Raw genomic sequence first — 11,702 nt, 5'->3', positions numbered from 1 at the left:
AATTCAAAAGTATCTATTCTTTGGCGATCAGCCTTCTTTATGTTTCAGCTCTCACTTCCATACATCACTACTGGGAAAACCATAGCTTTAACTATACGGACCTTTGTCGGCAAGGTGATATCTCTGCTTTTAAAGATGCTGTCTAGGTTTGTCATTGCTTTTCTCCCAAGAAGCAGGCGTCTTTTAATTTCGTGACTGCTGTCACCATCTTCAGTGATCATGGAGCCCAAGAAAGTAAAATCTCTCACTGCCTCCATTTCTTCCCCTTTTATTTGCCAGGAGGTGATGGGACCAGTGGCCATGATCTTGGGTTTTTTTTTATGTTGAGCTTCAGACCACATTTTGCACTCTCCTCTTTCACCCTCATTAAAAGGTTCTTTAATTCCTCCTGCCCTCGTATGGATGGTGGTTTTAGTGGTCTTGCTGCTGAAACTGATTTCTTACATGGGACTAAGCTTCCATGGTTTTTTTAATCACTTGTAAAATATGGTGAATTTTACAACAATATCTTTAGTAGTTCTTTGAATTAAAGGAGGAATTAAAGAACTACTAAAGATATTGTTGTAAAATTCACCATATTTTACAAGTGATTTTTTAAAAAAACCATGGAAGCTTAGTCCCAAGTAACTGCTACGCGTAGGTTTGCAGTCATGTTACGTGGCTGGTGTGAATCCAGGTCTGCTCAGTCAAATCCCAGGATCCTGACTACACCATACTACATATCGGTTTCTCCATTGGATACAAGGTCTTCTATGAAGAACTTCTAACTTCACCAATACACCACTGGTCCCTTAATATGTAATTAAGGAAATTAAAAATAACAGTCCTGAATATGCGACAAACACATTTCCTTCAGCTATTCCACAGGGAATCCCTAGCAATGAATACCTAGATTCCTCCTTGGTTATTAACAGGTCTATAATTAAATCTGCTGCTCCTCAAAAATCCCTCTGCATTTTCACTGGCAACTGGCAACATGACACAAAGGATACTGCAATTTAACCAGGATTCCTTAAATAGTGTCTGGGATACTCTCAGATTGCATCCTCTCAGGAAACTTAACTATGATTCAAATGAGACATTTTTTAACTTGGAGAAGCTCATTATACTATTGCCAGAGAAATCATGGTTTCTGTGTAGAACAAACAGTTGCCCTTCTATGGATGGTGGTTTTAGTGGTCTTGCTGCTGCAACTGTTTTCTTACAAAGTATGTCAGGCTCACATAGAAAGATGCAGGCTACAAAGTCCACACCGTCCACTTCAAACGTACCATCAGCCAGGAGAATTCCTCATTGGTGGCATTATTTCCCAGGGTGGCTTCATCTCCTCTCCAGCAACATTCACTGAGGAACCCCCACCAGCGCTGCCTGAAGAGCTTGTGTGAGAACTAAGTCACTCATTTATTACTGCAGAGAAATGATCAAACCTAGAGTTGCAGCCTCAGCATAACAACTTAGACCGCAAACGTCTACCGATTAACCTAGTGATAACCAGTTTCGATTTCATTGGGACATATGCTGATGTAAAAATACATAGGAATGTTTTCTGAATTAAGATAATTCTCTAGAAGCTCCCATTTCTTGATAGGGAAATGAATATAAATGTATTGAAATGCATACTGGTACATATTTATGTGTCTGAGACAGCCCTTTTGAACAGCCGATTTTGATAGACTTTATTGAAACAGGAGTGTTAGTGAAAATGAATGAAAAAGCCTTACAGAACCGGAATGCTCATATTGTTTCATTTCCTGATCTTAGGTTAAAGTTTGTTTCACAATGATGACATATATTATGAAGTAGAGAATTCTGGTAATTACAGCCACCATCTCTGCCTCATGAGTAAGGAAGGGGTCATTGGCAGGAGAGAGCTCTGAAACTTTGAAAATTTCAGGAAAAGACTTCAGATGTTTCAAAGTTCCTATGAGCACCAGATGAGCAACCTTTGGTCTAGATACCATTGCCCTTAACTGAATGGAGAACTTGGAGAAAACAAAGAAAATGAATTTCTATAGGGACAAATGTCAGGTTCTGCACTTAGGCAGAAAATACCAGCTGCACAAATATAAGATGGGGAACACCTGGATTGCCGGTAGTACACCTGAAAAGGGTTGTGTCGGCATCAACAGAAGCATAGTGCCTCAATAAAACAAAACAAAAAACCCAGAAGAGATCTCTTCTGCATTGCACAGAACACACCTAGTGTATTGTGTTCAGTTGTGCTAACCAAAATTTAAGAAGGATACTGAGAAGCTACAACATGTGCAGAAGAGGCGGACACATATGTTCTAGGGTCAGAAGCCAAACCTTATGAGGAAAAGTTGAGGGGGGTTGGTATGTTGAGCTATGAAATTAGAAGACTGAGGGGATATAGGATAGCCATTTTCAAATATCTCAAGGGCTGGCACCAGGAAGATGGAGCAAGCTTGTTTTCTCTTGCTTCAGAGGGTAAGACCAAAACCAATGGATTCAAGTTGCAAGACAGGAGATTCTGTGTAAACATGAGGAAGAACTTGCTGATTATTAGAACTGTTCAGCAGTGGAATGGACAGGGAGTTAACTTCACTGAACTCTATATGATTAACTATTCCTAATTATATCTGTTCCTTCTGATACTGTTTACAACTCTCATTCTAGGGTAGTGCCTAAGCTTTACCAGCACATTGTGGCCTTGGCATTTGCAGTCAAGGAGATCAATGAAGACCCTCACATCTTACCCAATATCACCTTGGGGTTTCGCTTATATGACAGCTATGACAATGCAAGGAGCACATATCTTGCCACACTGCTGCTTTTATCCAGGGTGGAGAAATTTGTCCCAAACTACACATGTGATGTTGAAAATAATCTGGCTGGGGTCGTTGGGGGACTTAATTCTGAAATCTCCTTTTATGTGGCAACAGTGTTGGATATCTATAAGATTCCACAGGTAAGACAGTACCTCTCTTAGCTTGCATAGAGAATGAGGCGGAATTCACAGCACCAGTTCAGAGTGTATCCCCACTTCAGGGCGAGGATGAAATTGGGGGCAGAACCATGCACTCCACCCTCACCAGTCATTTTTGGATATGAAGCATTTCCTGCTTAATGAGAAGGGTATCTGAATTGAGTTGTGGGGGAATTGCTTACAGGATAAAAATTCACAAGGAAGTCAAAGTACAATAATTATTCCTCTTCAGAACACCACACCCAATATGTGAATGCTTAGGGGGAAAGGGCTTTCAAATTAAACACACTCTGGAGTTATGGCAAATTGCAGATAGAGTCCAGTTCTGCAGGAGAACAGCAATAGTATTGAGCAGCTGGTTCCAAAGTGAAATAAATGTTCATAGACAAAGTCTAAGAAGTCTTGAGAAAGAGGCAGAAAGGGAAGTGTGCTAGGATATGTGCATAATTAAGACAAAAAAAAAATCCAGCAAGAAATGTGTATCTGACCCAAGTTGCAATTCTGATGTGGCTGCAGTAAATAATGTCTAACAGATTGAGGTTGAATCCTGACAAGACAGAAGTACTGTTTGTGGGGACAGGAGGCGGGCAGGTGTGGGGGACTCCCTGGTCCTGAATGGGGTAATTGTGCCCCTGAAGGACCAGGTGCACACCCCGAGAGGCATTTTGGACTCACAGCTGTCCATGGAGGCACAGGTCAATTCTGTGTCCAGGGCAGCTGCTTATCAGCTCCATCTGGTACGCAGGCTGAGTCCCTACCTGCCGGTGGACTGTCACGCCAGAGTGGTGCATGCTCTAGTTATCTCCTGCTTGGATTACTCACTCTACATGGGGCTACCTTTGAAGGTGACCCGGAAACTGCAACTAATCCAGAATGCGGCAGTTAGACTGGTGACTGGGACCACATAACACCTGTCCTGAGAGATCTACACTGGCTCCCAGTACATTTCCAAGCATAGCTCAAAGTGTTGGTGTTGACGTTTAAAGCCCTAAATGGCCTTGGCCCTGTACACCTGAAGGAGCGTATCCACCCCCACCGTTCAGCCCGGACACTGAGATCCAGCGCTGAGGGCCTTCTGGTGGTTCCCTCATTGTGAGAATTGAGGTTTCAGGGAACCAGACAGAGGGTAGCAGCACACGCCCTGTGGAATGCCCTTCCATCAGATGTCAAGGAAATAAGTACAGTAGCTATCCTAATTTTAAAATACATCTGAAGGCAGCCCTGTTTAGGGAAGCTTTTAATATTTATTGCTATATTGTTTTAATATTCAATTGGGAGCCACCCAGAGTGGCTGGGGAGACTCAGCCAGATGGGCAGGGTATATATAATAAATTATTATTATTATTATTATTATTATTATTATTATTATTATTACTCTGTTTAGGGCATGGTGTGTCCCTCCAGTCAGCTTTGCCCTGCCCAATTGGGAAAGTACACAAAGGGGATTTCTTTGTTTTTTTAAGAATATAATAGGGGAAATGCCCCTCTCAGGTCAACAGAACAAATGTTTTACAAGCAGGAATGGAATATGACCTCAATTTTCAGCCCATCTGCATGTGTGTCTTTTGTATGAATTGGAGAGGGCATGCAATGCCTGGTGGGTGGAAAAGGGCATATCTGACTAACAGGATTCACTACATAATATATATGAATAGTTTAAAAGAGCTCTGCAAATATTACTTGGTCTCTTCTCTTCCTCCATTCCCACTTTAGCTCATTTATGGCTCTGCTCCAGTGATGAATGAGAAAAGCCCAGGGCTTCCCTTCTACCAGATGGCAGCCCCAGAAGCCCTTCAGTACAAGGGGATTCTCTCTTTGCTTCTGCATTTCAGGTGGACGTGGATTGGAGTCATTGCAACAGATAATGACAAGGGAGAAAGATTTGTACAAACCATTTTCCCAATGTTTACCAAGAGTGGTGTCTGCTTTGCATTCATAGAAAAAATTCCAAAATATAGTTTATTTCTGAAATTAATGGAATGCTAGAACAGGGTGCAACAATAAGCCAGAATATTTTTAGCAGCAAAGCTAACGTAGTGGTTGCCTATGGGGAATCTTGTTCCATGGGAACTTTTAGATGGCTTCCTTACCTATCAGAACATGATGACATAAGAAATAATGTAAGAAGTAAAGTATGGATATCAACAGCCAAAGTTGAGTTTGCTTCATATGTCTTTCAAAGGGACTGGGATTCAGGAATATTCAATGGTGCTATAGCCTTTGAAATTCACTTCAGAAACCTACCAGGATTTCATCAATATGTTCTGCACAGAAACCCTTCCACCACAGAAGGGGACGGTTTTATCAGGGACTTCTGGCAACAGACCTTTGGATGTGAATTCCCAGATATCACTTCAGACAAGGTGGTGGGGAATATTTGCACAGGAGAAGAGAAGCTGGAGAACCTTCCTGGATCACTTTTTGAAATGAGCATGACAGGCCACAGTTACAGCATCCACAGTGCTGTCTACGCCATGGCCCATGCTTTACATGCCATGTCCACATCCAGACTCAGACACAGAGGAATGGTGTACGGAGGGAGAAGGAAGAATCCAAATCCACAGTTTTGGCAGGTAAAGGCTGAACATCCTCAACTCACGAAGCCCTGTTACTTTCTGACACTGTATGGGTTCCCAAAATGCTTTCAGCTTGCTCTTTCCTCTCAGAGTTCAAACAGTTGAACTAGTGCATGAGGAAGAAGAACCCAGAACTGAATTTATAATTCTGCAGACAAAGTAAGAGGTGGCACTGATATGATGGTATCCTAGATGATTCCCTGTATATTGTTCTGCTTGCAAATGGCAGTAGACCCTATAGGGAAGGGAAGTGATGGTTGTGTCCTTATTTGAGCAGGTACTGCCCTGTGTTTGAGCAGAAGGCATTGGTATGAGGGAAGCTTTGTGGTCCCATGATATCCCATTCCATTCAAAGATTGGTTTCTGATCATCTCCGTTGCCAAACGTTTCAGTTCCCAAACATTGAAAGCGCAGATTAAGTGTTCCGGTTTACAAACCGGAATTGAAAGAACCAATAGGTATGACTCGGAAATCAAACATTTCAGAAGTTGAAAGTCCTTCCAGAACAGATTACATTTGAATTCCAAGGTTTGACTGTACCATCCTGTGTGTGAAGAGAAAGCATTTGTATAAGGGAAGCTTTACAGCCCAGAGAGGTGCCACTGCAATCATATATACTAAGGTGAGGTAATGGTTGAGAGAGATGTTCAGCATTCCCTCCATCCCATATCAACAAAATCCTTCCTTGGAACTGGTGGTCACACACCACTGCCGCGTCTTCCGAGAAGTTCAGTGAAGGGGAGGAGGAGGAGTAGAGAGAAAAACCTCGCTACTCACACATATTTAACTTGTGGACTTTCATAGGTAGACGGGTTGTAAGGAAGACTGAGAAAGAAAATGTGTGAAAGAAAATTGGTTGACTCTCTCCAAGCTTGGACCTGAATCCACTGATAGTTGACTGAATCACCCCATATCATTTGCTGTAGGTTCTGCTCATAGGGGAAAATGCTCCTCCGTGCATTCAACTGCAGTCTTTTCCAAACCCTTGTCTTTTCTGTTTTTAATGTAGCTCCATCACTTTCTGAGAAGTATCTCATTTAACAATACGGCCAGAGATGTGGTCTTCATCAACCAGAATGGAGAGGCATCATCTAGCTTGGATATTGTCAATTGGATTATATTCACCAACCAAAGTTTGCAGAGAGTGAGAGTTGGGAGGATAGATCCACAGGCTCCACCAGACCAATCATTGCTCCTTGATGAAGATGCCATCACATGGCACAGTTGGTTTAACCAGGTAGAGTTGCATTGTTTGCTAATTCAAAAGAGATTCAGTATTGAATAAGCAATCATTATCCACCTGCAGGTCTACTCACTGTCTTTTGAGTCGGAAATTGATGAGTGTTGTATGACCAGAGCATTCAGGTACCAGATTAAGAGCCAAAGGTTTACTGCTAGAAGACCAATATTTTATTAAGGAGGTTACAAAACAGAAGAACCCTTTTATTACAAAATAAAGTTAAGAATGGCTAACAGTGTGAATAGACTTTAGGGGGATCCTACTTCAGATGAAAATAAGAAAAGCTAGGTTTTCTCTCCCTAATCCAAACCATTCACAGACCCCACTACAAGCTGCATCCAAGCAAATGTGGTTTTTGCATCACACAATCCTTCATCTGATTGTGGGTCATTAGGTCCAGGTAGAATATCAGTTTTTCGGAACTCTACTCCAGGCAGCATCTGATGGGTCCAAGAATAGGTGTAGCCACCTGCACCAAAATCAGTTCTAGAACTGTCTACTCAAAAGTATCAATTATAACAAAATTAACAGGGAAACTACTTCAAAGTGTACCTTAATACAGTGTTTCTCAACCTTTTTTGGGCCACGGCACACTTGTAAGTGAAAAAAATCACGAGGCACACCACCATTAAAAAAGTTAAAAAATTTAACTCTGTGCCGCCCTGTATTATAATTATGACTGTAAGAAACACTTGCCAAATATTGCTTTCCGGCAGGTTAGTGTTGAGTATTGGCGGCCGCCAGGCTCGTTTGCACTGAGCTTTGGTAAAGAGGAGGAGAAATATTGCTTTCCGGTGGGTCAGTGCCAAAGTCACGTGACAATGTAAATCGCCCTTCTTGTCGCTCTTTGTATTGCAATTACACATTACTGAAAGTCTGTGTCAGTTTAGTCACATAGAGAAAGGCCCGGGATCATAAAGGGTTCCAAACTCATTAGTCTCTTGATGACCCTTCTGCTCTTTCATTTATGGATTAGACTCAGCCTCTTTCTGTATGTACTGGGAGATGTCTTCCGGGATCCAGCAAGAAAGTGAAGGAGGGACAGCCACCTTGCTGCTACGATTGCATCCCATGTCCAGAGGGGAAGATTGCAAACCAGGATGGTAGGAGAAATAAATAGATTGAGAGGTGTTTGGGCATTGATTCCAATTATCAAAAAAAATTCACCTTGTAATGTTATCTGTATAGCCATCATTCTTCCATCCTCATCTTTAAATAACTGTTTAGCATTGCATATTCCTGTTGCATAAATTACCACACATCATTTTTTGTCTTGTCTAATGCTATGAAATCCATCCCGAATCTTTTATTTATCAATAGTTTTCTATGTTTTCTTGCAACATGAGTTTCTTGCAAACCAGTAATATCCAAATTTTCTCCTTGTAATATGTGTTCAATTTTATTCCTTATTAATTGATTCTTAGTCCATTTACATTCCAGGTTAAGATTTTCACATTCATTTTTGGTTTTATTTAAATATTTTATAAACAGTCAATTGATATCTTGTTGCTTATCTTCTTCCTGCCATTCTTCCTCCTTTCCAGTCGAATCTGTTTCTCCTCCTCCACCAAGTGCTTCAGGTTTTTTCCTTCCCAGTTCTTTCTCATATTTCCTCCAGAACTTCTCCATGTCTTGTATACTTTTACATCTTTGTTTTTTCCCTTTATATGTGAAAGAGACACCTTCAGAGAACTCCCATCAGTATGTGATCTTGTTGGAGAAGGTTGTATAGAGAGAGTAGTGAGAGGAAAGGATTTGTACTGTTTATTGTTTTTCCAAAGATTCAAGTTTGTATATATTCTGGAGACTGCTGTAAATAAAGTTGTACATAGTGGCAGTGAGTTCCTGCGTCCATTCTACTTGCCAACCTTTTTTGCAGCCAAGAACCTTCCTGTGTATCTGCGCATACTCTGCTGTGTCCAACCGGTTTTAGTTGGCAGTTTACATCAGGTTCAGCCTTGCTGGCCTTCAACAATCTCTGATATAATTCTCTCTCTTATGTCCTCCTCCTCCTCTGGGATCCCTCTATAACGTAAAAACAGCTCCTTTTGCTGCATCTCCATGTTGCCTCCTGTTTTCAGTCATATACTCTTTTATCTTTTCCTGTTCCCTTTTCATCTTTTTTCCTTCTGCTTGTGTCCTTTTTCTGGTTTTCTCTAAGCCTTGGGGTTTTTCCCCTTAACTCTGGCATGGATTTTTGTTAAATCTGCCATCTTTGTCATAAATTGCTTAATCTGTCCCATTAATCCCTCCACAGTCTTGGTGTTCTGTTCTATTTTCCCAGACATTTTATCCAATTGGTCTGTATTTTCTCTTAAATCTTTTCCCCCCCCAAATCCATCAAAATGTCTGCAATAGCCACCTTTGTTTCTGTCTCTATTGCAGATCCCCTTCCTGTCTGTGTGGTCACTTCCTGACACTGATTTTGACTTTGATTTTCAAAAAGAAACTTTTTTTCTTATATTAATTTCCCTTAAATTATTTTATGCATTTACTCTTATGTTTCCCTCTTTTCCTCTGGGACCCCTGCTTCCCCTGTTTCAGTTCCTGCCTTCCTCTCCTTTGTTTAAGAGAGGTAAAGCAAATTCAAATGGATATAGCCAGGGAAAAAACAACTACCGTATTTTTTTTCCATTCCTGCAATTACTTCTTTTCACCACGAGATGTCCTCCTTTCCTTTCTTCTCCTCTCTCCTCACCCGCTCCTCCCTCCTTTCTTCTTTCCCTTTCCTTTCTGCTTCCATTGTTGAATCTATATGGTGTTTCCTGTTAATTAGTTAAGTGAGGTTATCCTCTAAAGCGGCTTAGACTGCCACCATTGGTAATCCGGGGGGGGGGGGGGACTGAAGCAAAGGGTAATGAAGAAAGGGGAAAATAAAAAAAAAGGTCTCAAAGTCAAAATATTCTTCCGCTTTCTTCCCCAAGCCTAATCCACCGTTGCTGGAGCCTGAGGCTTCTCATCGGGAGTTTGTCATCATTAATAGTGCTTTTCGCTCAGACTCGACCCCACCCCGTTCACATCTTTCAGAGCCTCAGAAAGAGTTTGGAGAGCACAAAATTCAGCGCCACTGAAACCAGTGCCCAGAATTCCCTTTTGAGCCTCTTCTAGGGGTTCACAGTGCCTTTGTGTTTCCCCCTTTCACCCCTTGATGATCAAGACCCGCCCTCCGCAGCCATTTGCAATACCCTGGAAGTCCTAGAAGGGGCTATTTCAATCCTTATTAATGAATGAACACAGGCTGCACCCAGGCTAGTGTAATGATACGTTACAAAATCAGGTGGAGGAAATAGCCCTGGCTGTGCCATTTACAGACCAAATAGCTCTGAACCGATTAAATCCAACAATACATTACAGAACATCAGACAGTATTAAACATGTGTTTTAATTTGAGCACAGCTCTTTTCTTCTCTGACAACTAGTCAACATTTCAGGAAGCTGACATGATATGAGCTAAAAGTCATTTCCTTATTTTTTTCCAGATATGAATGACTGTAATAAATGCCCAGACAAAGAATATCCAAGCAAGAACCGGGATGCATGTCTACCCAAGGATATCAGCTTCTTGTCTTATGAAGAACCTCTGGGCATCAGTTTAGCCTGTTTCTCTCTTTCCCTTTCCTTGATCACAGCCCTGGTACTAGGTACATTTATGAAACACCACAACACACCCATTGTCATTGCAAACAACCGAAACCTCACCTACGCTCTCCTCATCTCTCTCCTGCTCTGCTTCCTTTGTGCATTGCTCTTCATTGGCCGACCAGAGAAGGTGACCTGCCTCCTCCGACAAACAGCTTTTGGCATCATCTTCTCAACCGCTGTTTCTTGTGTCCTGGCAAAAACTTTCACGGTGGTTTTGGCCTTCATGGCTACAAAACCAGAATCCAGGATGAGGAAATGGGTGGGGAAAGGACTGGGGTACTCCATTCTCATTTCCTGCTCCATAGTTCAAGCAGGGATATGTACTGTGTGGCTGGCAACCTCTCCCCCATACCCCGATGTGGACATGCACTCAATGACAGAAGAAATTATACTAGAATGTAATGAGGGGAATGTGGCCATGTTTTACTGTGTCCTCATCTACATGAGCTTCCTGGCAACTGTAAGTTTTGCTGTGGCTTTTCTCGCTAGGAAGTTACCAGACAGTTTCAACGAAGCCAAGTTCATCACTTTCAGCATGTTGGTCTTCTGCAGTGTTTGGCTGTCCTTTATTCCTTCCTACCTGAGCACCAAGGGAAAATATATGGTAGCTGTGGAGATCTTCTCCATCTTAGCCTCCGGTGTTGGGCTGCTGGTTTGCATCTTCTTCCCAAAATGTTATATAATCCTTCTGAGGCCTGAGCTGAACAACAGGGAACAACTAATAAGGAAGAAAAATTAAAGAAATAACAACCTGTCCTTTCCTGTATCTTGTGCTCTTTTCTCTGTGTACAGTAGAATATTTGCAATTACGTATTCAGCAGCTGCCTTATATGATTTTTTTTCTAGATGTAGTGAATGATGATAGCCAGTCATAAAGATAGTCTATTGAATTTACGCTGGAGAAAAGTGTGTGCAGGGAATTAACCTCTGGTGCTCTGAAAAAGTCATTTTCTGTGTTAGGAGACCAAGAAGCTGTCAGCTCCCAGGAATCCTGACAAAATTAAGTGACATTAATTTCTCATCCCCAAAACACGTAAGAACCCTGATGGGCATGGGGTTTGCAAAAGACTCCCTTTTCTAACTATCTCTGTGGTGGCTATAATTTATGATTGAGAAAAGTTTCTCTGTTTGCTGGTGGGAATTTACATTCTGTGATTGAGCTGCTTTATGGCTTTTAATAGAAGGTAAGGGAAGTCAATCATTAATGGGCTGAAGTCAGAATAAAATGTATTCTGATCAGTGTGGTGCAGTGGTTAAGAGCGGTAGTCTCATAATCTGGGGAACCGGGTTTGCGTCT

The 11,702-nt window shown here is 41.7% G+C and overlaps 1 protein-coding gene across 1 annotated transcript; it reads left to right on the top strand.

Annotated features, from left to right (window-relative positions):
- Positions 1–1,702: 1,702 nt before the first annotated feature.
- Positions 1,703–11,144, top strand: LOC132591135 (vomeronasal type-2 receptor 26-like). Its single transcript, XM_060281276.1, has 7 exons — positions 1,703–1,767; positions 2,638–2,929; positions 4,661–4,743; positions 5,130–5,520; positions 6,533–6,760; positions 7,740–7,866; positions 10,243–11,144. Exons 1-7 carry the CDS (start codon positions 1,703–1,705, stop codon positions 11,142–11,144), a joined length of 2,088 nt encoding a protein of 695 aa, XP_060137259.1.
- Positions 11,145–11,702: the final 558 nt, after the last annotated feature.

The sequence above is a fragment of the Zootoca vivipara genome, chromosome 13 (assembly GCF_963506605.1).
Source record: "Zootoca vivipara chromosome 13, rZooViv1.1, whole genome shotgun sequence".
NCBI lineage: Eukaryota > Metazoa > Chordata > Lepidosauria > Squamata > Lacertidae > Zootoca > Zootoca vivipara.
The sequence above is the reverse complement of the archived record's forward strand: the minus strand, read 5'-3'. Positions and strand labels throughout refer to the sequence as shown.

Coding starts and splice junctions, on each gene's coding strand:
- LOC132591135 (XM_060281276.1), top strand. CDS start 1,703: ATGAATGAAAAAGCCTTACAGAACCGGAATGCTCATATTGTTTCATTT. Junction 1,768..2,637: donor TTTCCTGATCTTAGGTTAAA/GTTTGTTTCACA, acceptor CTCTCATTCTAG/GGTAGTGCCTAAGCTTTACC. Junction 6,761..7,739: donor GGCACAGTTGGTTTAACCAG/GTAGAGTTGCAT, acceptor TTTATGGATTAG/ACTCAGCCTCTTTCTGTATG.